The 27,219-nt window shown below is 48.0% G+C and overlaps 3 protein-coding genes and 2 non-coding genes across 34 annotated transcripts in view; 2 read left to right on the forward strand and 3 right to left on the reverse strand.

The window, feature by feature from the left end:
* The window catches only part of SRR (serine racemase), a 27,698-nt gene extending 14,499 nt beyond the window's left edge, over window positions 1-13,199 (forward strand). For 22 of the 28 annotated variants that reach the window (XM_070061207.1, XM_051824534.2, XM_070061198.1 and 19 more), the window contains 4 exons: window positions 409-528; window positions 641-715; window positions 1,178-1,387; window positions 1,690-2,023. In XM_070061207.1, the coding sequence (XP_069917308.1) occupies window positions 409-528; window positions 641-715; window positions 1,178-1,387; window positions 1,690-1,902 (618 nt within the window). In that variant the 3' untranslated portion in view covers window positions 1,903-2,023. Of the gene's footprint in view, window positions 1-408; window positions 529-640; window positions 716-1,177; window positions 1,388-1,689; window positions 2,024-12,945 lie in introns of those variants that run through there. The other 6 variants (XM_070061202.1, XM_070061205.1, XM_070061190.1 and 3 more) reach the window with 1 other exon arrangement.
* On the reverse strand, window positions 1,008-16,232 carry TSR1 (TSR1 ribosome maturation factor). 2 transcript variants are annotated; one of them, XM_008270915.4, is made up of 15 exons: window positions 15,345-16,232; window positions 15,049-15,152; window positions 14,257-14,476; window positions 14,012-14,146; window positions 13,215-13,639; window positions 11,990-12,149; window positions 10,980-11,137; window positions 8,596-8,792; window positions 6,130-6,292; window positions 5,698-5,808; window positions 4,874-5,006; window positions 3,211-3,327; window positions 2,641-2,781; window positions 2,474-2,548; window positions 1,008-2,346 (listed from the first exon to the last, which is right to left on the reverse strand). In XM_008270915.4, the coding sequence occupies exons 1-15, from the start codon at window positions 15,439-15,441 to the stop codon at window positions 2,168-2,170; spliced, it is 2,415 nt and encodes an 804-aa protein (XP_008269137.3). In that variant the 5' UTR covers window positions 15,442-16,232; the 3' UTR covers window positions 1,008-2,167. The 2 variants fall into 2 exon arrangements, with proteins under 2 accessions (XP_008269137.3, XP_069917289.1); XM_070061188.1 differs by having other exon boundaries at window positions 15,049-15,184; window positions 15,345-15,486.
* On the reverse strand, window positions 4,656-4,749 carry LOC127484542 (small nucleolar RNA SNORD91 family). The gene has a single exon (XR_007911604.1). It is a non-coding gene; the product is annotated as a small nucleolar RNA SNORD91 family (small nucleolar RNA).
* Window positions 5,464-5,558, reverse strand: LOC127484541 (small nucleolar RNA SNORD91 family). Its single transcript, XR_007911603.1, has one exon. It is a non-coding gene; the product is annotated as a small nucleolar RNA SNORD91 family (small nucleolar RNA).
* A 180-nt stretch (window positions 16,233-16,412) lies between the features above and the next one.
* The window catches only part of SGSM2 (small G protein signaling modulator 2), a 35,515-nt gene continuing 24,708 nt past the window's right edge, over window positions 16,413-27,219 (forward strand). For both annotated transcript variants that reach the window (XM_002718876.5, XM_051824504.2), the window contains exons 1-2: window positions 16,413-16,724; window positions 20,614-20,689. In XM_002718876.5, coding sequence (XP_002718922.2) covers window positions 16,668-16,724; window positions 20,614-20,689 — 133 coding nt within the window. In that variant the 5' untranslated portion in view covers window positions 16,413-16,667. The remainder of the gene's footprint in view (window positions 16,725-20,613; window positions 20,690-27,219) is intronic.

Consider the following 27,219-nt stretch of genomic DNA (forward strand, 5'->3'; position numbering starts at 1 on the left):
TACCCAATCCTTTCTTAAATCCTCTCATCTCCTTTCACCACCCCCCTGTCAAACATACCATGTCAGTCACACTAACTGCTTAGCAGTTCCTCAGAAAGGCCAGACACTCCCGCTTTGTAGTCTTTGCACTTGTTATTACCCACTTGAAATGTTCTTTAAAAACCCACAGTACTTGCTCAAATTTGTTACTTTAGTAGAGGCCCTTCATTTTTCTCCATAGCTCTTAAATGTATCATATATTTACTTCCCAGCTCTCCCCACCGTGTAAGAATATAAATCTTTTGAGGTTTATAAACCTGTTAACTGCTGTATCTCCAGTGCCTGAACAAAATCTGAGAAGTAAATGAATCAAACTTGTTGGAAAGTCTATTAAATATAAATCAAGTAAACTAATCCAATGTATTTCAGTCTAGAGAAAATGTTACAAAACAAATTGTGGAAAAAACAGAAGGCATCATGGTACATCCCAACCAGGAGCCTGCAGTGATTGCTGGGCAAGGGACAATTGCCCTGGAAGTGCTGAACCAGGTAATATAGCATACTGGTAAAGCTGTTTGGCTGCCAATTCGGTTATTTAATATGTACACAAAAAATTGCCTAATAATAGGCCCATTTACACTTTATATTCTTCTTACTAAAGGTTCCCTTGTTGGATGCACTCGTGGTTCCAGTAGGGGGAGGAGGAATGATTGCTGGAATAGCAGTTACAATTAAGGTGAGGAAAAGAGCTTCCGGAGGACTTCCTGCTTCTGTTATAAAGGCTTTACTTTATATCATAGTACATTGTGGATACTTGCTCGGTAATCTCCCCAAATTTTCATCCAGTCCTATAATCCCTTGGCACTCTGAAATGGAAGGCCTCACCATCCTCTTCACTGAGCAGTTAGAATGAGTGATATACCCCCACATCCTGTCCCTGAATCCCATTTCACTCATCAGTCCACAACAGGGGCTTCCTTTTCTCCAGATTACCACTGGAACTAGATGTGATCCAGACAACTAGAGGATATTATTAAACAAAGGATTTATTTATAAAGTGCTTCAAGGTCATAATTTCATAACATGTATCAAAGGGAAAGACTGTTTGGCAGAGATATTACTTTTTCAGCCTATTTTATTTTAGGCATGCAGGCAGTGCTGTGGTTAGTTGTAAGGTGTCTAATATTCCTTTTCCCAGGCTTTAAGACCTAGTGTGAAGGTTTATGCTGCTGAACCCTTGAATGCAGATGACTGCTACCAGTCCAGACTGAAAGGGGAACTGATGCCCAATCCTTGTCCTCCAGAAACCATAGCAGATGGGGTCAAATCCAGCATTGGCTTAAACACCTGGCCTATCATCAGGGACCTTGTGGATGATGTCTTCACTGTTACAGAGGATGAAATTAAGGTAAGACCGCAAAAGGAAAAAACAAGACTCTAGGCACAATAACTTTCTCTTGCTAGGAGTAGCAGGAGACCCATAGGGACCTTAACTTCATTCCATGTTGGAGAGGGTACCCTAGGTGTAGTATAACCCTCTTGATGGCAGAAGCAGTGTTAAAGTGTAAGAAGAGCCTTGCTCACTGGCGAGCACACATACTTAATAAGAAAATTCAGATAAAGCATGTATGCTCTTCTGGCCTTTTATGATTAAACCCCTTAGACTATTCGTCTCATGTTTCACTAATCCTCACTCTTCTGTACCAACAGTATGCAACCAAGCTGGTGTGGGAGAGAATGAAACTACTCATTGAACCTACAGCTGGTGTTGCAGTGGCTGCTGTACTGTCTCAGCATTTTCAAACCGTTTCCCCAGAAGTAAAGAACATTTGTGTTGTGCTCAGTGGTGGAAATGTAGACTTAACCTCTCTGACTTGGATGAAGCAGGCTGAAAGGCCAGTTAATCAATCTGTTTCTGTTTAAATTATACAAAACAGATGGATGCACTGTCTCCAGATATGTGTAACTTTGTTTCTGGTCATTGTCAATATTTCATCTTTCTTTCTTAAATAGATTTCAAAATCCTAATGGATAGAAATTTCAATAAGATTTAATAGTTTTTTGGATTAAGTAGGAGAAAAACTTCATCCTTAACTGAGACACTTGTCAAAGCCAAAAAAAATCTTTTGCAAAAACCATCAGATCTGTAGGCTCCCCAACGTATAGTGACAGAAGCCCATGAAGTCCATTATTCTGGGTCCATTTCAAGCACTGTTGAAGGAATCTCACTTTTTATCCAAGGTACTGGTTCTGGTACATACGGATCATAAGTCCATTTGGGGAAAACTCGTTTATAGAGGTTCATTAGTACTGTGTCTTGAGATTTTAGCTTCCCATCAAAACTGCATTTCATGTGGCCATGGGTGCCTAGAAAAACACCAGAGCAAGTTGGTAAAATTAAAAGTGGGAATTTTTAAAGTAATGAACTCCCAACCCAACAGTCATTTGGTAACACTGGGAAAATCTTGACAAGGTCCCAAATCCACATTCTTACCTAAAGGCTCTTTGATGTGTCCCCTTCGGCCCCACTTTGTTCTCAGTTCCACTGGTTTAAACCATAGCACATCCTCTTAAAATGGAACACATAGAAAACCAAGATGAAATATTTATCCACAAAATATAAAATAGCAATTAGATTCCATCTGCCTCCTCCATGCCTACCTCTGTTGAAGAACATGTAACGTACTACTGCTGTCTTAGTAAAAATTTTGAAAGGATGACCACTCAGAACAACTCTCTTGATGACCATTCTGTCTGGATCCACTGACAACAGATGGCCTGTAGCAATGAGGTTGTGCATTCCTAAGAAAAAAAAGCAAAGCAGCTATTCAGTTTATTGTTGCAATTCTTCTAAAGATCTATGTAAGACTTTCTTGGAGGAACATTAATAACAATGCACTATGCTGCCCTCCTGCGTCCCAGGCAGAGAGTAATACATGATATTCCTGTTTAGCCTGTCCCAGAACCTATCCTACATATAGCAATGTGAGCAACCTCTACCAATTAGCTAAGGTTTGCAACCAAGATCAAAATGCAGTTTGGCATCTCTAAGATCCTCCATGAAGAAATATATATATATATATATAATATATATGTAATTTACTTATATATATATATATATAAAATCATTACTTTGTTCACACAATTTGGTTCTCAATCTAAATATAGAAGACAAATTAAATCCTATTAAGGACCTTACTGCAAGCCTGTTCACCTCGGAACTCAACTTACCATTGCTTTTCTGTTTGAAAAGCAGCACAGATGCAGGAGGAAAAGTGATTGGCGCATATACTGTTACCACTAGGGCCACATCAGCAGTCAGGAATCTCTGAAATTTATGTTTATCCGCTGCCACAACACACAAATGTTTTTGGTTAGAAAACAACAAAGACATTTTAAGAAAAATCATAGGTAATCCAGGGGCCCTTGAAAAGTCCTAATCACCACAGCTCGTAAACCCAAGGTAGCACGTGTGTCTGCGCTACTAATTCTCAAAAATATCTTGCATTGATACAAATGAGACACAAGCCAGTCCTGTTAGTGATTTTTCAACCAGAGATGGATTCTTGGAGACTCGACTATGATTTGGGGTTTGAAAAGTTCTCATGGTGACTCTGATGCCTATCACCCCATGTCATGTGAGAAATTAGTGCTTTATAAAGATTATCCCTACTAAATCAACAACTCTTGATCCTGAACAGGGACTGGCAAACATTTTCTGTAAAGGGCCAGAGAGTGAATAGTTTAGGCTTTTGTGGCTATGCAGTTTCTGTCAAACTACTCAACCATTGCCATTCTAGCACAAAGGCAGCCATACATTGAATATTTTAAAAAGTATAGGGGCAGGCATCTGGCCAAGCATTCAAGATGCCTATGTCCCACATCCAAGTGCCTAGATTCGATCCCCAGCTCTGGTTCCTGTTCCTGACTCCTGCTTGCTGCTACTATGAACCTGGGAGGTAGTGGTGATGGCTCAAATAGTTTGGAGGGGAGGGAGACAGTGTTCCTGCTACCCACTTGGGATACTTGCATTGAATTCCTGGTTTTGGCCCCCAGCCATTGCAGGCACTTGGGGAGTGAACTAGCAGATTGGGGCTCTCTGTCTTGTCTCCCTCTCAAATAAATTAATTTAAAAAATAAAAATTCTGACTGTGTTCCAATAAACCTTTGTTTACATACAAAAACAAGTGATGGGGCAGATTTGGCCTCAAGGCCACAGTTTGTTCACCCCCAATCTTGAGACTACCTGGAACTTCAGTTTTACTTTCAATGTAACCTTCCCCCCCCCAACCTTTATATAACTTATAACTTAAGGAAACATAGGAAAATGGAATACTTTAAGGGAAAGAGAAATGAATCCCTTATTTAGAGAGCATGGTTGGTGAGAATAAAAATTCCTACTGCTTTCATCCTTCTCTTGCTGTTGCTGAGAGCCAAGCGAGCAACCAGTGTGCTATGCAAGGGTGATACTCAGAAGGCCCTTGTCCCTGGTCACCACTCTCCAAACTCTCATCCAGCCTCAACATCCCAAAGCCCACACCTCCCTGGCTTTACCCAACTATGCCCATACCCAGCCTCCATCCCTTCACCCACAGTGGCAAGGTGTCCAACAACGTGACACACCCTTTTTATAAAGTTGCCATCTAGGGTTCAAAACCTACACTGAAACCTACTTATGGCAGAGAAGCCTCAGCACCACATAGAGATGCATCACTGAGATGCGTCAGACAGGTTCAGACATTTTGCATAAAAACATCATTGGCTCCTAAGCCAGAGTATACTGAAAATAACCTCTAACTCAGAGAGTTTGGAACTATTATACAATCCTCCCCCAAGTCAGTCTCCCCAAAGACGGTATGATGGACAAGAACCCAGAAGCTTCCCCACTGCTGACCTGCAGTGTGCTGAGAGAATAATGGTGAAGCTCGGAAGCGCCGGAACCCACAGTGGAAGATCAGCTCCTCTTTGGCTTTCACAGGCTCTGTGTCACCAGGGTTCCGCCTCACCACCATATTCAATACTGACATCTGAGGACCAGGTAAGGGGGAAACACACACACACACTTCAGTCTGGAAATACAAGCCTGATCTGAAAGAAGGCAAATCAAACTAGCAGGCTGCTCAGATTCACCCTAGGGAGTAACAATGCTAAGGGTAGAGAATAGATGATAGCACATACTCTTCCCTCTACCAACCACTGGGATGAGAGCTCTCATCATGTACTCCTCTATGCTCGCTTACCTTCTGCATCTGCCACAAAATCAGTGACCTCCAAGTTATTCGCTCACCACTCAATTCAAAGCCACATCCATTCAAGCCTCTGCTTCCTCAACCCTTACCCTTACCGGAACTGACTAAAGGCCAGGGATGGTACATAACACCCAACATACACAAATACTGGCCACCATCAAGTCTGCACCTTGGCGTAAACCTTTATTTTTAAAGCTGCCAATTTGTTCAAAGTCTAACCTGGAAAACCTTCTTATCTCAGAGAAGTCTCAGAACCACACAGAAAAGGCATCACTAAGATGCTTCAGACAGGTTCAGACATTTTGGGTAAAACCATCATTGACTTCTCTCCTAGCCTCCAATTCCCAATCATAAAGACACAATTTTCTCATCTCCACGAGCAAAATGCCAGTCACATAAACAGAATTCTAGACTCTGAGGACAGTTTTAAGTTTTCTAACTCCCAATTCCCCACAAGGCATTAATTCACCTTCTGTTCATGAGGGAGTAAAGAAAATGCAATCATAGGTGCTCCTCGCCTGAAGGACTCCACTACTGAGACAGGAACATCCGAGACGTGAAGTGTGACATACCAGCCAACCTATGAGCAAAAAGCAGGAAACAATCAGTTACCCTTCACGTTACAATGACAAAGTCATCTTTCCAAATGTGTGAGGCTCCCACACTACCCCAAAACCCAACTCTCTTCAAGAAAGTCTTTCACAGATGCTTTTACTACTCAAATGAAGCTTTCTCAGTTAACAACTCTGATACTCTGTTCCCTTTACCACTCTTGCTGAGTACTCAGCTATAGGCAGCATAGAACTAAATTATTAGGTCCTCATTCTCAGGCCAAGACAAGCAGTAAAGTAGGGAGCACTGTGGCAAAAGAAAGCAAATTTCAGGATGGACAAGTAGGTACCTCAGCTCCTTCAACCTCTTTGTCATCAATCTCTTTAAAGATGCTTTTCCTGGTATTAGCAAAGTTCTGAAACTGAAAGATCCGAGCATAATCTCGAGGAAGGTTTTCCTTAGGATCCCATGGAGATGTCCGGAAACTCTTAAGGCCTCTGTATTTCTGAAATCTAGAATATAGAATTTTAAGAAATTAACAGTTAATTTATGTGGTGCTACATAAGATCCGAGTCATAGCTAAGACTCTAGCTTAAAAGAACTCTAATCATTATCTCTAATTGCTTAAGCCAAGACCACACTTTTTTTTTTTTTTTTTAACATTTATTTATTTGAAAGCTAGAGGAAGAGGCAGACACAGAGAGCTTCCATCTGCTGATTCAATCCCCAAATGGCTATAACAGCCAGGGCTGGGCCAGGCTAAAATTAGGAACAGGAGTTTCATCTGGGTCTCGCATGTGGGTGCAGAGGGTCAAGCATTTGGGCCATTTTCCATTGCTTTCCCAGGTGTACCAACAGAGAGCTGGATTGGAAGTGGAGCAGCTGGGACTCAAACTGTTACCCACATGGGATGTCAGGGCTGCAGAGAGCAGTTTAACCCACTGTGCCACAACACCAATCCCACTCTAAAACAACTTTTAACAAGAAATTAAGAAACAAACACAAGGTTGTAACTGACAAGTACTTGCAATGGGAGTGGGCGTTTGGCATTTAAAATGCCACTTAGGATGACTGCATCCATACCAGAGTACCTAGGGCTGAGTCCCCAGCTCTGCTTCTGATTCCAGCTTCCACTAATGTGCACCCTGGGAGGCAGCAGGTGATGGCTCAAGCCCCTGAGACTCACATGGGAGACCCAGGTTGAATTTCAGGCTCTGGCGTTGGCCTGACCCAAACCTGGCTGTTATAGGTATTTGCGGAGGGAACCAGTGGATGGAAAATCTGTTCCTCTGCTTTCAGTAACTAAAAAGTTATTTATAGTGGCTCTATGAGGGCCGGCATGTGGTGTAGCAGGTAAAGCCATCGCCTGCAGTGACAGTATCCCATATGGACACCAGTTTGAGTCCTGGCTGCTCCACTCCCAATCCAGCTCTCTGCTGTGGCATGGGAGAGCAGCAGAGATGGCCCAGGTCCTTGGGCTCCTGCACTCACATGGGAGACCTGGAGGAGGCTCCTGGCTCCTGATTGGCACAGCTCTGGCCATTGCAGCCAACTGGGGAGTGAACCAGCAGATGGAAGACCTCTCTCTGCCTATCCTCTTCTGTGTAACTCCAACTTTCAAATAAATAAATCTTAAAAAAAAAAAAAAAAAAAAAAAAATAGTGGCTCCTTGTCACCTCTCAGTGGTAGGCTTTTTAACCTGACAAACAAGAAGGTAGGAAATAACCTTTTCACTGTAATATTTCATGTAAACTCTCTGAGTTTAATCAGACTCAGCTCTAAAGCAAACAAGATCTACACCTTCATGCTTTCACTGTTGCTGTTCTAATCCCCAAAACCTCCAAATTTATATACACATCAACTGAGTACTGGCTCCAGCAGGAAGTATCTGCTAGTTAACCTTAGTACTTCTCCTTCATTAAAGGCCTATAATATTAGTCTATACCCTGATTCTATTACTGTTTCCAGTATGTATGCAGCAGCTTCCAATATAGAATGTTAGCCTTGGGGGCTGGCCCTGTGGCATAGTGGGTAAAGCCACCGCCTGCAGTGCTGGCATCCTATATGGGCGCCGGTTCAAGTCCCGGCTGCTCTGCTTCTAATCCAGCTCGCTGCTATGGCCAAGGAAAGCAGGACAAGATCACCCAAATCCTTGGGCCACCGCACTTGTATGGGAGACCCAAAAGAAGCTCCTGGCTCTGGCTTCGGGATCGGCCCAGCTCAGGCCATTGTGGCCATTTGGGGAGTGAACCAACAGATAGAAGACCTCTTCCTTTCTCTGTCTCTCTGTAACTCTTTCAAATAATAATAATAAAAAAGAATGTTAGCCTTTCAGGAGCAGGGACAGTGCTGTTTTCTTTTTAAACATAATCTCTGTTCTTTTCTTCTTCTTCTTCTTCTTTTTTTTTTTTTTTTAAGATTTATTTATTTATCTGAAAATCAAAGTCATGCAGAGAGAGAGAAAGAGATATTCCACCTGCTGGTTCACTCCCCAGTTGGCCGCAATGGCCAGAGCTGCTCTTATCCGGAGCTAGGAGCCAGGAGCTTCTTCCAGGTCTCCCATGCGGGTGCAGGAGCCCAAGGAGTTGGGCCATTTTCTACTGTTTCCCAGGCCACAGCAGAGAGCTGGATTAGAAGTGGAGCAGCCAGGACTCGAACCGATGCCCATATGGGATGCTGGCACTGTAGGTGGTGGCTTTACCCGCTTCGCCACAGCGCCGGCCCCGCTGTTTTCTTCTTTGGCATCATGTTGACATTCTAAACCACATAAGTTTTAAATAAAACCTTTCAACTGAATTTAAACTCATGAACTAACCGAATTCTGGCAGCCACATCACGGGGGGTGTCCACTTCATCTGGAAACATCTCTTCCAGTCTTTCTTGTTTATATTTCTCCAACATTTTTTCCTCAGCCTCTTCATCTACATTCTCGTCATATAGATCATCACGTACAGAGTCCCCTACAGTCATAGTTTCACATTCCTCCTCTTCTTCCACTTCACTACTCTCATCCTGTAGAACACAGGGTTAGTTATTTACACCTGTCCCTACCCCAAGTCAACTAAGCTAAGAATATCAGATACCTGGTTCCCAACCAGTATAAAATCTAATGGCACCTAAGTTATAAAACACAGATCTGATTCTCCGCACCTACAGAAGACTGCCTTTTTTTTTTTAAATCATGTTTATTTGAAAGGCAGAGTACAGGGAGAAGGAAGATAAAAGGAGAGACAGATACCAAGATATTCCATCTGCTGGTTCACTCACCAAATGGCCACAACAGCCAGGGCAGAGATAGGCCAAAGCCAAGAGTCTGGAACTCTATTTGGGTCTCCCATGTGGTTGGCAGTGGTCCAAGCACTTGGGCCATCTTCAGCTGCTTTCCTAAATGCATTAGCAGGGAGCTAGACTGGAAGTGGAGCAGCTGATACTCAAACCAGTGCCCATAAGGGATGTCAGTGTTGCAGGTGGCAGCTTAACCTGCTGTACCACAATACCAGCCCCAAGAGGCATTTTTTTTTTTTAATTTATTTGACAGGTAGAGTTATAGACAGTAAGAGAGAGAGAGAAATGTCTTCCTTCCATTAGTTCACCCCCCAAATGGCCGCTACGGCCCACACTGCGCCGATCCGAAGCCAGGAGCCAGGTGCCTCCTCCTGGTCTCCCATGCAGTTGCAGGGGCCCAAGCACTTGGGCCATCCTCCACTGCCTTCCCAGGGCCACAGCAGAGAGCTGGACTGGAAGAGGAGCAGCCAGGACTAGAACCGGCGCCCATAAGGGATGCCAGCGCCACAGGCGGAGGATTGACCGAGTGAGCCACAGCGCTGGCCCGAGGCATTCTTAGACTCACCCCACACACCTCTCAAGGTTAGGACTGCCATTTGATTTGCATTTGGAGCTATACACAGAAATGGCTTAAGAACCCATTTTCTTCCTAAGATTTATTTATTGAGGCTGGTGTTGTGGCTTAGTGGATAAAGCCACCACCTGTAGCACCAGCATCCCATATGGGAACCAGTTCGAGTCCCCACTGCTACACTTCCAATCCAGCTCCCTGCTAATACACCTAATAAAGCAGCAAAAAAAAAAAAATGGTCCAAATGCCTGGGTCCCTGTACCCACCTGGGAGACCTGGAAGAAGCTCCTGGCTTCTGATTGGGCAGCCATCTAGGGAATGAACCAGTGGATAGAGGATATCTCTCTTTTAAGACAGAGTTACAGGGGTAGGCACTATGGTGTAGCAGGTAGAGCCACCACCTGCAGTTCGAGTCCCAGCTGCTCAGCTTCCAATCCAGCTCTCTATTATGGCCTGGGAAAGCAGCAAAAGATGGCCCAAGTGCTTGGGTCCCTGCACCCTTGTGGGAGACCTGGAAGAAGCTCCTGGCTCCTGGCTTCAGACTGGCCCAGCTCCAGCCATTGCAGCCATTTAGGGAGTGAACCAGCAAATGGAAGACTTCTCTCTCTCTACCTATCTGTAACTCTGCCTGTCAAATAAATAAATAAATCTTCGGAGGGCGGGTGGGATAGACAGAATTACACAGAGAAGAAGAGAGATCTAGGCCGGCGCCGCGGCTCACCAGGCTAATCCTCCGCCTAGCGGCGCCGGCACACCGGGTTCTAGTCCCGGTCGGGGCGCTGGATTCTGTCCCAGTTGCCCCTCTTCCAGGCCAGCCCTCTGCTGTGGCCAGGGAGTGCAGTGGAGGATGGCCCAGGTGCTTGGGCCCTGCACCCCATGGGAGACCAGGAAAAGCACCTGGCTCCTGGCTCCTGCCATCGGATCAGCGCGGTGCGCCGGCCGCAGCGGCCATTGGAGGGTGAACCAATGGCAAAGGAAGACCTTTCTCTCTGTCTGTCTCTCTCACTGTCCACTCTGCCTGTCAAAAAAAAAAAAAAGAAAAAAAAGAGATCTTCCATCCTTAGTTCATTCCCCAAACAACCACAATGGCCAGAGCTGGGCCGATCTGAAGCCAGAAGCTTCAGATCAGACATAGTGAGAGATTTTTCAGTTACTGGTTCACTTCCCAAATGGGTCAAAGTATTTGGGCCAGCAGTGCTGCTTCCCAGGTGCATTAGTAGGGAGCTAGATCAGAAGTAGAGTAACCAAGACTTGAACCCACACTCCAATATGGGATGTGGGTATACCATGTAGTGGCCTAACCCACTACAACCACAACACTGGCCCAGGCCCAATTTTCTTACCTGAGATTCCTCTTCCATAAAATCCTCATGTTCTGTATCATCATATTCATCTCCTTCCCCACCACTGTCACCATCTTCATCCAAAATCCACTCAGCTTGGTAACTGGATGTTCCTTTGGGGACCTTCTTTACCACTTTGGAAGTTTCCTTCAAGAAGTCTGTAAAAGCCCAAAGAATTAAGCAAATTATATACCACCTTTTCCCATCACTCTGGGATTTCTCACCTAGACAAGATGCTAGATAGTGGGTCCCAGCATTGTGACAGAGCAGGTTAAACCTCTGCTGCAATGCTGGCACCCCATGTGGACACCAGTTCAAGACTTTGCTGCTCTATTGGCCCTGCACCCAAGCTGGAGACCTGGAAGAAGCTCTGGGCTCCTCGTTTTGGCCTGGGCTGGGCCACACCACTGTAGCCATGTGAAGAGTGAACCAGTGGATGGAAGATCCTTTTCTCTGTCTCTCCTCCTCTCTAACTCTTTCAAATAAATAAGTAATAAATCTTAAAAAAAAAAAAAAAAAGATGCTAGATAGTGCTGCTAACAATCTCTAGCAGACACTATGAGTAGAAAATATGTCCATTAATTTGGGTACCTCATACCCAGCAACACTTACATAGCTAGATAGATAAGCCTTGTTATAAAGTTTATTCACTGTAAGGCAATAAGATGGAGTGGGTATTGTGGCACAGAGGGTTAAGCTGCCACTTCAGACACCTGTATCCCATATTGCCAGTCCTACAGATTGAACCAGCAGATGGAAGATATCTGTCACTTTGCCTTTCAAATAAAAAGTAAATTAACATTAAAAAAAAAAAAAAAAAAAAACTTGGAGGAATGGAACAAATCTGTGTCTAATGTTTGCTTAATGCAAACACACAACATTTAGGGATGAGAGGACATGACATACCCTCAAGTATACCTGTATTCCGCTCCACCCTATGGGATCTTCACAGTGAGCAGCTAGACAAAATCCACAATCCCTCATCAGGTAAGTAACCTGCCAATACCAACCATTTGCTTCCCTTAGCTCCTCCTCAGTAGGCCAAGTCTGCTCCCCTTCCATTGGATCTGGGATAACCTCTGTTTGCAAAGATTCCTGTTTCTCAGGGTCTGCCTTCATTAGGACTTTAATGTCTTCTTCCATATCAGTTACAGCATCCATAGCACAAATCTGAAAACCAATCAAATGGTCAAACATTAACCCAAAACCCACTAAACCAGAAGATGGATAAAACAGAAAGCCAAAATCTGTCAACGTTTTCCAGATGGCTGCTTTATGGCATTTTAAGTCGTATTACTGCCTGGCTCTTGAGGCCTTTCTTAATCTGGTCCTACTCCCACTTGTTTATACCTCACTTGTTTGTGAGGTATTATTAAGCTGATTTCTTTAGAATTCAAAAAGAAACCCTCTGACCCATCACCGTGCCTAGTTCTGATATTGTTTCTATTTTCTAGCATATTCTTTGATCTTTTCAACTCATAAATTACACACGTGGCTCAAGCTGGATCTCTTCAGTAAAGCTTGCCAATTTATTTTCCCAGTTCCTACGGCATTTCTCTAACTTAACCATAGACTCTCGCAGTCTGTACTTCAAAGGTGTTTGTCATGTTTTTCTGACCCAATTAAATTCTCTAAGGAAAGTAACCACACCTTGAGTCTTTTATAAACACAGAGCCAGCAGCAGGGTACCTAGAAAGTACTGGAAACATGTCTGACTTAACGTATCTAGAGCTGATTGTTGCTGCCATACTCCAACTAGTAATCTCCTCATTGGCTTGAGAGACTGCCTTCTCTAAATTCAAGTTTCCATTCCATGCCAACTTACATACAAATCTGCAAGAACAAATCTTTAAGAACATCAACCTTGGGCTGGCGCTGTGGTGCAGCAGGTTAACGCCCTGGCCTGAAGCGCTGGCATCCCATATGGGCGCCCAGTTCTAGCCCCTGTGTTCCACTTCTGATCCAGCTCTCTGCTATGGCCTGGGAAAGCAGTAGAAGATGGCCCAAGTCCTTGAGCCCCTGCACCTGCATGGGAGACCAGAAGAAGCTCCTGGCTCCTGGCTTCAGATCAGCGCAGCTCCAGCCATTGTGGCCAATTGGGGAGTGAACAAGCAGATGGAAGACCTCTCTCTCTCTCTCTCTCTCTCTCTCTCCCTCTTCCTCTCTCTGTGTTAACTCTGACTTTTGAATAAATAAATAAATCTTAAAAAAAAAAAAAAAGAACATCAATCTTACCTCCATCGCCATGCCTGGGTCCTTTTGGGGTTTAATCACTCTAGTATTTAAAGGAAAAGGGTCCGTGGGGGCGTCTATCTGTTTCATCTGGAAATCACCATGTCCAACAATATGTAGCAAGCTATTTACATTCAGAGCCTGCCCACGAACATAGCCTGAGAGTTTCAGGGTGCCCACCAAGTTATTCTCTTCACTAGCCACAAAATCAGCAGTGTGGGCAAACAGGTAGGCCCGCCGATCTCGAAATGCAAGATGCCGCTGCTTCTGGTTAGCCAACTGCCTCAGCAGCATCCCTGCCTCCTGCTGAGTGTCTAACAGGAGGAGTTTGTCATCAGGAAAGCGCTTCTCCACTGCTTTACTTAGCTTCTTTCTGGCATCTATTTGTTTCTTCGGTGGAAGGCCAGAAACCCCCTGGACAGCTAGTGCTGTAAGCAAAAGAGAAAGGCTTTTATGACCTATTGCTTCCCTACATGAAAAGCCCCTAGGTCGCACAATCTAACAGTTCAACTGCGAGCCCACGGATTACCAGGAAAACCAACACTTGGCTATCCTAAAGAAATGTCACACTGAAACAAAACTTTTCTTCTTCCTCTGGTCAGCAAATAGCCCAGAGATTTCAAAAAACTAAAACTTTGATGATTTGTAAATAATGGACAAGTTTAATCTGCACATGTATGTTACACCACCAGCTAAATAAAATCCATCAGTATCCCTGTATCAAATGCCAATAATGCTTAGTATAACTGCGCAGTAAGTGCTAATTAATTCCCTAATAGACACTACTCCAACTCACTTACTGTAAGTGGGGAGGCCCTGAGCAAAGAGGCAGGAAAGACAGTAATCCCCAGTGTTGTCCCAGCCTTCTAGAGGATCAAGGAGGAACACGATGGTGTCCGCTACTTTGGCCATATCTAACACAGTATGCAGATCCCCTGGAGATGGAAAACAGGAAGAGGAGATGATTGGCACCAACACGTCGTGTTCAAAATACATGACCATTACTCACACCTAAGGAAAAAAAAAAAACACTGGGTACTCTAACCTGGCCTTGCAGATGTGAAAAACCACCGGTGTTTCAACCGTGGACATAGCAGCATAAAACTTTGGGTGCTGCCCCATACATTCAAGTGGACTGTTCCAGTGTCCGTGTCCTGAAGCAGACGAAAGGCCTCTGACAAGGAAACCCTATTGTGCAGAGGCACCACCAAGACTTGATGAGGAGGGCCATCTTTGCTGCCTAGGTGTCTCTTCTCTGCCAGAACCTGATAACAGAAAGACCAGAGAACATCTCAATCCCTCTATTTCGCTCCAGTATTGCACTTCTAACAGTGCAGATACCCTCACCCCAACTAGATCCCTCATTAATGGTCACATGTATGCCAGGGAAGGGGTGGCAGGAGCTTCAACCCAAGCAAAAAATACTCTAGCACCAAGCCAGGCCTGGACATCCGACATGTGCTTTAGGGTCATTCTCTGTCCCTGGCCGCTTTCCTGGGTCACATTTTCTAGTTCAAGGCCTAGAAGGGTATCATTTCTGGGGGGCACTGCAGGCTAGTGGGTAATGCCACTGCCTGCCATGCCAGCATCCCATATAGGCAAGGGTTCCTGGTTGCTCCACTTCCGGCCCAAGCGCCTGGGCTCCTGCCACCCATGTTGGGAGATCCAGATGAAGCTTCTGGCTCCTGGCTTTGGACTGGCCCAGCCCTGGCTATTGTGGCCCTCTGGGGAGTGAACCAGCGGATCTGTCTCACCCCGTCTAACTCTGCCTTTCAAATAAAATAAATCTTTATCAAGAAGGGGAGCGGTATCATCTCCCAACCCCAGTGCCTCTCACCGCCTCCTTCTTCTGCTTTCGGAGCTGGCTGGCGCGATGCCTCTGGTCGACTCTGCTGAGCTCTTTCCTCGCCTTCTTACATATGACTTTCAGTGCTAGACGGCCTGCAGGGCAGACCAGAAGGGGTTGTTGAGCTCTGCGCCAGAAAAAACAACAACGGGTTCCCTTCTCCACCGCTTAGGAAAGGGCCTTCCGCGAGAGGGGCCCAGGCCGAAATCAGCAGCTCAGTCCGAGCAAGGGGAAAAGCACTTAATAGAGACAAAACAGTCCTTCTTATTCCCACCCTAAGTTCTCACCCTTGTTGTCCCGCTGTGCGGACCCCCGGCCACGATGCCGCCCGCCTTTATGGGCTTTATTCTGCTGCTTGAGAGGGCCCGAGCGGTGAGCCGCCATGCCGCGGTTCACGTGCGCCCGCCAGCACTACTTCCGGGCCAGCTCAAGTGCTTCCGGTGTCCCCCTCGGGGGCGGGGCGGGGGCGGGTCCTCTCCGGGGCGAGGCGGGGCAGGGGCGGGGCTCACGCGTCCTGTCGCTGGGGTCTTTCCCACCAGGCTCTCAACCGGCTCTCAGCAAAGCGGCTGTGGAAACTTTCCCCACGCCGCAGTCTGCGGTTGGGGGCTTCAGAGCCGCGGATGTAAGCTGTCGGTTCAGGGGGGCTGTATTTGCTCCCCTGTGTTTTCACTTTTTGCGCCATAACGTTGCATCACGTAGGAAGATGAATGAAGAGTCCCTTGGTGCGGGAGGCCTAAGCGCATCCTCTCCCGTATTTCCAGGCACGCTGCCGCTCTTCAATTTGCAACAGCAGGTGTTCTTTACCACTTCGAGCAACCTCTCCTCTCCCTCAACGGCCTTGCAGTTCTGAGGCGAATCTCGTGCAAGGCGCTGCTTTCGCTCTCAGTAGCTGCCTCCGAGTCTCCGCCGTCCCCGTTGCTCCAGCCCACGCCCCCACCTCCCACATAAAAACGCCAGTGGGGCCATAGCCAACATGGCGACCCCGAGGGGGACAGACCCTCGAGCCCTCAGCGCTCCCACTTCCTCGCGACTGAAGACACCGGGGCCAGGCGAAGAACGCTGGCTTCCCCGTGGGCACTCGGGCCCTACCAGCTCCCTGTTCTCCTCCCGTCGGAAGAACGAGCAGGGAGAGGATAGGGAGCTTCTAGCTGGAGGGAAGCCACCCCTGGCGCGAGCTGCCACTCTCCCCTCAGTCGCAGGGCCGCGGGGTGCCCCGGTGCCGTGAGGCGCCGGCGGCGGCGGACGCTCACAATGCGGGTCCGCGCCCTCGAGGCGGGAGCGGGCGCGTTGCCATGACAGCGGCCCCGGCGGCACGCGCCCGGCCCCGCCGCCCCCAGGCACGCAGCCTCCTCCGGTCCCGACCTCCCCCTCCCCCGCCCCCAGCTGTGGGAAGGGGCGGGCCTGCCGCCTGACGTCTGTGCGGGGCTCGGAAGATGGCTGCGGAGCCCAGCACCTGGCAGTGGCTGCGGCGGCGGCGGCGGGCGGGGAGCGCGGCGGGCGGGGGCTCTGCCTGTCGTGTGGGGCGCTGAGCCGAGTGGCGCGGAGGCGGAGAGGGCACGCGGGGGGCTTGAGGGGCCGCTCGGCGCCGCCTCCCCGCCAGTCGCCGCACCATGGGCAGCGCGGAGGACGCAGTCAAAGAGAAACTGCTGTGGAACGTGAAAAAGGAGGTAAAGTCGGGGCGAGGACCCCCCGCCCGGGGCCGGGGGTGGGGGGCAGGGACTCCGAGGGTCTCGCGCCAGGTCCCGAGGGGCTGAAAGGTCGGAGCGCGCACCCTCCCGCGCGGGCGCCCACCGGCAGGGCCCGGGCCGGGCGGAGGCGGGGTCCTGGGCGGGCCGCGACGCCGTCCCTTCTAGCAGATCGGGGGTCAGCGCCCCTCGGCCGCAGGGGCTGAGCCGATGCTCCGGGGCTTGTTTGCTTCGCGGTCCCGCGGCTCTCCGCCCCGTGACGGCAGCAGTGCCGGGAGACCGAGGTCGGGGGAGGGGTGGTAGCGATTTCTGGAGAACCGCAGCTGCCCATTCACTGCCCGCGCCTCCTGGGGAGGGGGCGGGGCCGCGCGCGGCCGCCCGGCGGCACTGAGAGCGCTTTCAGGGGGCTTAGCGCCCCTCGTCCTCCACCCCTTTCTCGCATCGCTCTGGCAACTGAGTCGTGGCTGCCGGAGGGTTCTCCGCACACCTCCCTGTTTCTCCCTCCACGCCCACCTGCTTCCCCAGCGACCCGGGTGTGTTTTCTTGAGAATGGTTTCTTAAGACTCTGTTTCTTTCTTTCTTTTTGAGGGAAGCCCCCCACGTCAGAAAGAAACATGCTTTCCTCCACTAACCCCTTTCCTTTGACCCTGCCCAGGAGCCCATTTCGGTTTCCGTGGGGATGGGGGCAGGGGCTGCCCATAGGAATGACTCACCAGGGCTTGAGAGCTGGAAAGCTCAAACCCTGAGGAATAGATCAGAATGAATTGGACGCCCTCCCCCACCTGCCTCTGTGGCCATCATCTGCCAGATGTGTCAGAACCCTGAGAAAGGGAACCCATCTGTTTTGCCCTCTGTATCTGTCAGTGACACTGGGTGATCTTGGGACTGCAAGGCCTGGTGGGAAAGCACAAATTTTGGGATAGTGTGAACTTAGAAGTTACTTAATCTCTGAGTAGTAATAAGGCTCTCATCTCTGAAATAGTAATAAGGCTCTCAACCTCATGTATAAGAATTTACCGTATTGGGTCCTTTACCCATTCTTAGAATTTCAGGATTGGAGAAGGCTCTGGATTCTGATAAAAATCCTGGGAAGCTCAAGATGGTTCTACGTAAACCATGACCTGGCTCCCGTGTCCTGCATTTGTTCCCTTTCCCCTCCACTGTCAAATATTCGTCCATAATTGAAGCTGTCACCTCTCCAGCTTGTGTGAGAAGCTTCCTTATGGTTTTGCTGTGAAATAGCCAAGGAATGGCTTCTGAGGCCAATGATGTATCAAGTGAGCATTTAAGCGCCAACTCTGGTCTCCCCAAGGGAAAGAGAGATCTCAGTGATTAGCCTCAGAAAGGATGCAGTGTACTAATGGAGACTTAGGAGGGAGAGTGTAAACACAGAAGAGTCCCAAGACCCCAACTGTAGACAAATGTGCTAAGATTATTGGTGTGATCCAAATTTGGGGGTCTGTCAAGAAGAATGGGAGAGATTTTTGAGAAGACATTGCTTTTCCTACAGTACTCAGAAGGTTCTCTGTGCCACCTAAGAATGACTCCTGAGGGAGGGGGTGGCAGATGTACAGAATATAACAGAGCTGTGCATCCTACCTGAAAGGGTCATCCTGTTCTGCACTCCCCTTTCAGCTCTTGATTTCCAAAGAAACATATCCTTTCCTCTCCTACGAGAAGGGACAATGGACATAACTAGGCAATGATGGCCTTTCAGGAAGGACCCCTGGTGTAATCCTAGGAGCATGGGTAGGTCCTCCTAACCCCGATGTCTGTTCCACCAGCCTGCTTCAGATGCCTGCCAAGTCTTTAGTTGTGATATGTTTGGTTTCAGTCACTCCCAGTGGCTGGAGCCAGGCCAATCCAAAGCCAGGAGCCAGGAACTTCTTCCAAGTCACCCACGTGGGTACAGGGGCCCAAGCACTTGGGCTATCCTTTGCTGCTTTCCCAGGCACGTTAGCAGGGAGCTGGATTGGAAGTGGAGCGGCTGGGCCTCTAACCTGCGCCCTTATGGGATATAGGCAAGCAGGCACCAGCCCCATCTGGAAAGCTTTTAGCAGTCTGGATTACATGAATTGGGCTGGTCTGGCCCCCTTTTACCCTTTTATCGATGAGCAGTTTCTGGCAAGGAGGAGCCTCTGGGTCCTTCTTCCCTCTTCCTCAGATTTTTGAAGCTATAGTATCTTCCAAACTGCGCAGTCCTGGATGAGGGACTTTAAGGAGTAACGGCAGCATAGGGACACTGCATGCCTGACCAAAGAATGGCAAACACAACTCTGCGTAGAGTTTCCATTATCTGTAGTATTTTACCCTGGGCCCGAAGTAATACAACTTTCTAATCTCCAGTAGTAGTATCTGTCTCCTGGCAGGATTCCCCAGGACATCAGCAGTCCTGCTCAAATTTTGGGAGCAACTGGAACTTCATGCACTGCTGATGAGAGTGTAAATTGGGACAATCATTTTGGAGAGCAATTTGGCAATATCTAGCAATGCAGAGCATATGCATCAGAAATTCCTTGCCTAGAATATAAATTTTAAAAACCTAGCAATATGTTCACCAAAAGACATGTCCAGAATTTCATAGCAGCAGTCTTCATAGCAGCCCCAAACTAGAAACTACCCAGATGACAGTCAGTTGAGATGTGTGAAGAATGAACAATCTATACCTTTCCACAATGTGAACGCATCTCACAATCACACTGTGAGCAAAAGAAACCAGACACAAAACACAGGCACTGAGAAATTCCATTTATAAACAGCGTAAGACCCGTGAAAGAATCTATGGTGTTACAGGTCAGGATAATGGGTACCCTTACATTCGAGTGTTGACTGCGAGGGAACACGACGGTGCTTCACACGTCCTCTTTCTTCTCCAGATGTTGGTTTCCCAGGAGTGTTCAGTTTGTGAAAATTCCCTGAGCTGAGTAATTATAAGCTCTTTTCTCTATCTTTACTGTACAATAAAAGAAAATACTTTAAAAATTAGGTTTTTTAAATAGTGCTTCCTAAAAGAAAGATGTGATACTGCCCACCTTACATGGTATTTGGAAGCCATTATATCCAGATAGGATCCCAGACATCAGAATGTTAGAACCTGGACAGAAAGAGGACTAGGCTTATAAGCTTGTGTCCCTAGGAGGGGGCCTTTCTGTGACCTCAGAGAAGGGGGCAGAAAGGAGTGGCAATGTTTTTAGCTGCAGCCTGTACTGAAACAGTGTGTCCTAAAGGGACCTCTGTCTGCCAGGAAGTCCTCCTCCAGCTGAGCACAGATGAGCAGCCAGCATCCTCTCCCTGACTTTCTTTCTTTCTTTTTTTAAAGATAGATTTATTTATTTATTTATTTATTTATTTATTTATTTATTTATTTGAAAGAGTTTACATAGAGAAAAGAGAGGCAACCTCTCTTTAGCAGTCTTCCATCAGCTGGTTCACTCCCCAGTTAGCCACAACGACCAGCACTGCGCCGATATGAAGCCAGGAGCTTCTTCCAGGTCTCCCACTCAGGTGCAGGGGCCCAAGAACTTGGGCCTTATTCTAATGCTTTCCCAGTCCATAGCAGAGAGCTGGATTGGAAGTAGAGCAGCCGGGTCTCGAAACAGTGCCCATATGGGCAGTGCAAGCGGCAGCTTTTCACACTGTGCCACAGCGCCAGCCCCTCCCTGACTTTTAAGGCAGGACTAGACCCTCTGTAATGATTTGTTAGTTGGGTTTTGTAATCTTTTTTTTCCAGGTTTCCTCTCCAAAAGGCTTGGAACAGGCTGTGCTGGACAAATTTCACTTCTCTGCCTGTCCTACCTTTATAATCTCTGCAAGTAAACACTCAGATCAGGCTGTTTACTTGCCCATAATAGTGCTGTCCATTTGTCCACAGGTGAAGCAGATCATGGAGGAGGCTGTTACCAGGAAGTTCGTGCATGAAGATAGCAGCCACATCATCGCTCTGTGTGGTGAGTGATGGGTGAGGGGTGCTGGGAAGCGGGTTCAGAGCTGAAAACACTGCTAGGAAGCTTGAAAAAGATGAGTCCTCAGGTTTGGTAGTTCTCAAATCTGGCTGCAAGTCTGAATCAACTTGGAATCTGTTAAAATCCTGGGCTCCTATCCAGACCTACTAAATCGGGATCTTCAGGGTCCAAGAATCTGTATATGTTTGTTTCCCTAGGAAAATATGCTCAGATTTTCACATGCATCAGAGTCGCCTGAAGGGCTTGTTGAAACCTGACTCCTGGGTTCCAGCTCTGGAGTTTCTGATTCCAGATGGTTGGGTGGGCCTGAAAATCTGGATTTCTACCAGGTTCACAGATGAGGCTGGTTCTGCTGATCTGGGAGCCACGCTTGGAACAAATGCCCTGGGTGATTCAGATTCAGGAGCCACTGCTCGGATTTATCCTCCCTTTAACTTAGGGGAAAGGCTGGTTCTTTTTGGATGTTTCTGTCACTTTTACTTTCTGATGCATCCCACCTGTGTTTCCCAAGCACCCTGACTCTGAGCACTCAGCTGGATGTAGACCATGAGCATGGACTAGAAGGGCTAGCCAAGAAAGGAACCCAGCCTTTGAAGAACGAAGTTTGCAGTAGCCCATTGCGTCTTCCTCAACAGGAAGACTTGCATTGAAAGGGCAAGTCTTTCTCTACACTTGGAATTTTCTCGGATTTCCAGGAATTCGCCCTTCCTGCAAACTCCCTCTCTGATGTGTTATGCCATTTCTATGTTGTTTTCCCTTGGCCTCTGAAAGAACAGATAAGGGGGTGGGTAGTTGTTGACAGCAGAGTGGTCAGACAGACAGCCACTCCTCCCATCAGTCTGTCAACAGACTCTCTCAGAGGCTCCCCAGGTGCCAGGCACTGTTCTTGCAGTGAAATGACAGTGACGATATGGACAGAGTCTCTGCCCCAGGAAATTACATTCTGGGGCAGGGCTGGAGGGACAAAGCAAATGTACAAATAAGTATACATGTAATGACAGTTAGTGATAAAGCAGAGAGATGTGGGAGGGTGCGCAAGGAGAGGTGGCTGCAAGTGAAACTGTGTGAGATTTGGCTGTGGGCTTTGAATCCTGATGCCCTGGTTGCTTCTCAAGTCATGGTGAACAAGTTGTTGTTATTGTTACTATTTGAAAGAGAGAGATGTTCCACCTGCTTGTTCACTCCCCAGATGCCTGCAACAGCTGGGCTGAGCCAGGCTGAAGCCAGGAGTTGGCAAGGACCCATGTACTTGAACCAACACCTGCTGCCTGCCTCCCAGGGCATGCAGTAGCAGGAAGCTGGAATCGGAAGCAGAGCCAGGACTTGAACCCAGGCAGTACAGTTGTCCCAAGTGGCCTTTTATTTATTTTTTTATTTTTTTGACAGGCAGAGTGGACAGTGAGAGAGAGAGACAGAGAAAAAGGTCTTCCTTTTGCCTTTGGTTCACCCTCCAATGGCCGCCGCGGCCGGCGCACCGCGCTGATCCGATGGCAGGAGCCAGGTGCTTCTCCTGGTCTCCCATGGGGTTCAGGGCTCAAGAACCTGAGCCATCCTCCACTGCACTCCCTGGCCACAGCAGAGAGCTGGCCTGGAAGAGGGGCAACCAGGACAGAATCCGGCGCCCCGACAGGGACTAGAACCTGGTGTGCCAGCGTCGCAAGGCGGAGGATTAGCCTAGTGAGCCGCGGCGCCAGCCCCCAAGTGGACTTTTAACCACTGTGCCAAATGCCTGCCCCATAGAAAAGTTTTAAAATTCCTTTACCCTCAGTTTGTACCTCCAAACATCAAGACAATGATTCCCACCTAAGGAATGTTTGTGAGGATGAAGATAATAAACATGGGTACGTACTCCTCACCTTGTAAAAGCTCAGAAAATGTCTTTGTTTCCTTCTTTGTGTGTTGAGGCTGAAGCTAGATTTGCAAGAAAAGTTCCCACCATTTCTCCTCTGGATAAGTTTTCCCAGTTCTTTGAGATGATATAAAGTTTCCCAAGTTTACAAGGAACAACATAATCTCAGCTTTTCTTGGCAGAACCTGTGATAGGGAAAATGTAAACCACAGCATTGTGGCACAGTAGTTTCAGCTGCCACTTGGGATGCCATTATCTCAGAGTGCCAGTTCAGGCCCCAGTTACTCTGCTTCTGATCCAACTTCCTGCTAATATATTTGAGAAGGCAGCAGGTGATGGCCCAAGTTCTTGGACCCCTGCCTCCCATGTGCGAAATCAAGATGGAGTTCGTGGCTCCTGGCTTCAGCCTGGTCCAACCTGTCTGTTGTGGCCATTTAAGGAGTGGACAAGTGAATGGAGAACCTCTCTCTGTTGTGCTGCCTTTCAAATAAGTAAGTAAATAAATCTTTACAAAAAAAAAAAAAAAGGAAAAAAGCATGTCCATCTTCTAGCAGCAAGTAGCTCTGATGAGTATTATGACTCTGCTCCTTTCCACCTGTGCTGTGTTCCCTTTATGGCAGCCAGTGTCTGTTGCCACCAAAGGGCTCTGCTGGTGGCCCACTTGTGTATGGCATGGTGCTAGGCTTTGTCAAAGCACACACACTGGAACAAACAGGATAGAATAGTGCAGACAGCTTGTACATGGGCGCCATGTGTGGGTAACCATGGGAATGAGGGAAAGGGGGTTGGAGGGAGAGAGGTAGGAGAAAAGCTGTGGGTGTCCCCCAGTCAGGCCATTAGGGTGAGAAAAAACTGTCAGCTCTCCTCTGATCAGTCCAGGAGCTCCTGGGGAGCAGTGGGGTTTTTCCTTTTGTCTCCTGCCTGGAAGCCTGGGGCTCTATACAGGCAGGTGTATCACAAAGGCATGATTTTTCCACTTCCAGCCAGTTTCAGTTGCTGAAATAGAACGAGGCCCAGGTCTCCAGGGTTCTAAACTCAGCCCAGGAGTAAGAGGACTCCTGTTCTGCTACTTCTCAAGAGGTCCCCAGGTCCGCCAGTGCAAATAAACGCCTACAGAGCCAGTAAAAATTGGCCACAGGGGACAGAGGTGACCTGGATAGCACTGGCCCTATGCGAAGAGGGCTAGCCACTGTTCAGCTTCTGCAGGAGTGCAAGCCTGAGCTTCCTATGGCCAGAAGTCTAAGATTTTACATGAAATTGCACACTTTTTAAACACTGACAACTTGTTCACATTTGAAAAACAAAAATTGTGTGGGCCAAACAGCAGGCATCTGCAAGCCTCTGCCCATTCGCTGCCTCTGCCTTGGGCTCAGTGTGCAGTTACTGAAGGGCGCGTGAGTAAGAAGAGTTGCCAGCAATATCCAGTGAAGTCGAGCTGGGGTATCTAAGATGCATGGGAAAAAAAAAAAAAAAAAAGATGCATGGGAAAGGAGTCCTGTGTTTTCTCAAATTAGTGTTCGGTGATTAGATAAAGCCCAATTTGGGCTCAAAATAAGGTGGGTTTAAAGCAGTGAATATCAACCTTTTTGTGATAGTCAGGTTTATGTCACTGTAACAAAATACCCCAGCATCCTAACTCTGCCAAGGTTTATCTGGGCTCACAGTTTTGGAGTTTCATAGTCCCAGATCAGGCAGGCCCCAGTGTCTACCCTGGTGGGGGTGCTCTTGCTGGCAGAGCTCCAAGGCAGTGCAGGCAGTTATATGGCAACAAGGAGGACCCATGCTGTGTCCTTTTAAAGCCACCAGGATTTAGACATGGGGGCTAAACCCTAACAACCCAGTCCATTCCTGTCACCCCCCAAAGCCATACCTCCACACGCCATCACTGGATTAAGTTCCCACCCTCTTAGTACAATTAACATAAGACTATAGGGACCAAACCTTTAACACATATGCCTTTGGGGGACATTCGGTATCCAAACTGATACCCAGAACCTAGCACATTTTGTTCTGCCTGGAAGCCATGTCCCTGCATCACACAGAAGCACAATAAGGGATTCTTAGGTGGGAAGGGGAAGAAGATTAAATAGGTGTTAATTGGAAACCCCACCCCACTGGCTTTCTGGCGATTCAGATGTGCCAGTCTCCCTCGTTCCCTGGGATAATGCTCAGGAGAGCATTTTTAGTCTGAAGTAGATCCACTGGGTCTTACTGTTGCCCTAGGCACATCCAGATTTCAGCTTTGCTCTGGGGAAAGTGGGGATGCAGAGGAAACACCAGAGACCAGGAGCAGAGTGAAGGCCATGGCAGTTGGATTAACCATGGAGTGGCCTTGTTCTCTAGAGCTTCAGGGAGTACTGAGGTCTTCGGCCCCTCGACTTCACACTGTCCCTTTGTGGAGAGAAAAGAGGACTAGGGGAGTGACGGAGGAGAGGTGGGCCTAGACGAAACGAGCTTCTCTGAGCTTCTTTAGAATGCAAACATTTGGGCCAGTGCCACAGCACACTTGGCTAATCCTCCGCCTGCGGCACCAGCACCCCAGGTTCTAGTCCCAGTAGGAGCACCAGATTCTGTCCGAGTTTCTCCTCTTCCAGTCCAGCTCTCTGCTGTGGCCCGGGAAGGCAGTGGAGAATGGCCCAAGTGCTTGGGCCCTGTACCCACATGGGAAACCAGGAGGAAGCACCTGGCTCCTGGCTTCGGATTGGCGCGGCTCACCGGGCGTATTGGCCATTTGAGGGGTGAACCAACGGAAGGAAGACCTTTCTTTCTGTCTCTTTCTCTCTTTCTCACTCACTGTCTCTCACTGTCTAACTCTGCCTGTTAAAAAGAAAAAGAATGCAGACATTTGACTCAGAAGAGAACCTTCCTGGAGAGCCCTAGAAATGGAACCCAAGAATCCCTGGCCATGGACAAGGCAAACCCAGGGTAGTTGTGGACAGAACTAACTGCCCCCAGCACACATACACACTTAGCTTGGCTAGGGGCGGGACTCCCAGCACTGCTGAAAAAGGTGCGTTTATTGAGTGTTTGCTGAAACCTGCCAGTCCAGAAGTTACTCAGGTCCTGGGAGTAGAAACCTTCCTTGGGAGGAAGATCTTCTAGCAAACCTGGCTGGTAGGAATCCTATTACAGAACACAGCTGCAGTGCAGCAGCTGCCCCCAAACCTGAGGCCAGCTCAGCACCTGCGGGACTGTCTCCCACGTGCTGGTGAAGAGTCAGGCTTAGAGAACAGGCAGGGCTCAAAACTACCACCATTGGGAGAGGGATCTCTGATACTCCTTTTAGTCTTAAAAGTGTCAAATTTGCATCCTGCTCCATTATATAGTCTTTGCATTTTCTTATTTTAATGTGAAGGCCTACTGTTGGATCAAATTAATGCTTCCTGTTTTCCCTGTTGTTTGCTGAACCACCACTGGTAGGCTGATATCTCCTGCCATCATCCTCTCCCCTAGAAGGGAGTTAAACAGCAAAGTGTCCCATGTTTTGCCTTTGAACTTTATATCTGAAATAGCAATCCATTTGCTTAAAGAAGGCACAGTTGTTCTCTTGCCATCAGGGGATCTGAGATAATTTAATACCTACCCATGAGCCTTGGAGAAAGCCATCATTTTTCTGGGCCTGCCCTCTCCTCTGACTCCGTTCTGGGAATGTCTGCCTGCACAGTTTTTCTATTTACTCTCTTCTGATTGGGCTCTGAGGCTTGATTTTAGCCTTTGGTGGGTAGAACAGGTTTCCCAGGCCCACAGAGAGGCTTGTGGCCTGGCAGAGCAGGTTCTCAGGCTAAGTAATGTTACTACCACTACCGCCACCCTCAGTGTCCACCCACCCCCACCAGAAGCACAGGGGCAGGACCCAGGCCAGATGGGCCAGGCCAGGCCTCAGTCCGCAGGCTCCCTGCACTCCTGTGTGCAGGTAGGTCAACCTGCGGGTTGCTCAGGCTGAGGATGAGCTGTAATGGGAGACGGGGGAGGAGTCCGTGGAGCTGGGAATAACATCAGGCTTTATTAACAAGCTCCCTGTTGCTAAGCAGTTTTCATTAGCTAGGAAGGTCTGCCCTGCAGTGAGCTCCTTCAGGGAATGGCAAGGGGATGCTAATGAGCTGGGAGCCAAGCAGGTGCTGCGAAGGCTTGCATCCCACCTGGGATTTTGCAGCCAGAGATATTTCAGCACATTCTGTGATTCAGACTCCAGGCAGTTTTCAGCCTGGCTCTTTTCAGAAAAAGGGATTCCTTCTTCCCACCTGCGTGCAGAAGCGAACAGCTCTTTCTCAGGCTACCTGACTTCTTCCTTTCATTCAGAAATGATCAAGTAGGAAGGACCTCTAGAAGAACTGAATTCCTTTACCCTCTCTTGGGGCATGGCTGAGGGCATATAGTGGCACTGTGTGGCAGGGACTTGGGAGTCAAACAACCCAGGCTCATAAGTATGTGACCATAGTCAGTTATTCATCTCTGATTCTGCTCCCAGAAGTCGATGTGAAGACTAGGGGAGCAACGCAGGTAAAGCCTACAGCATGGAGTAGGCTGTGCAGTAGGTGTTGAGTAAGGTTCTATTTTGTTTATTTTTAAAATTTATTTTTGGGGGCCGGTGCTGTGACGTAATGTGTTAGCCAGCATCTCATGTGGACGCCAGTTCAAGTCCTGGCTATCCCACTTCTGATCCACT

This window comes from Oryctolagus cuniculus, chromosome 17, assembly GCF_964237555.1.
Source record: "Oryctolagus cuniculus chromosome 17, mOryCun1.1, whole genome shotgun sequence".
In the NCBI taxonomy this organism is placed as follows: Eukaryota; Metazoa; Chordata; class Mammalia; order Lagomorpha; family Leporidae; genus Oryctolagus; species Oryctolagus cuniculus.

Coding starts and splice junctions, on each gene's coding strand:
- TSR1 (XM_008270915.4), bottom strand. CDS start 15,441: ATGGCGGCTCACCGCTCGGGCCCTCTCAAGCAGCAGAATAAAGCCCAT. Junction 6,293..8,595: donor GATGTGGCTGCCAGAATTCG/GTTAGTTCATGA, acceptor TCTATATTCTAG/ATTTCAGAAATACAGAGGCC. Junction 2,347..2,473: donor ACACATCAAAGAGCCTTTAG/GTAAGAATGTGG, acceptor GTGTTTTTCTAG/GCACCCATGGCCACATGAAA.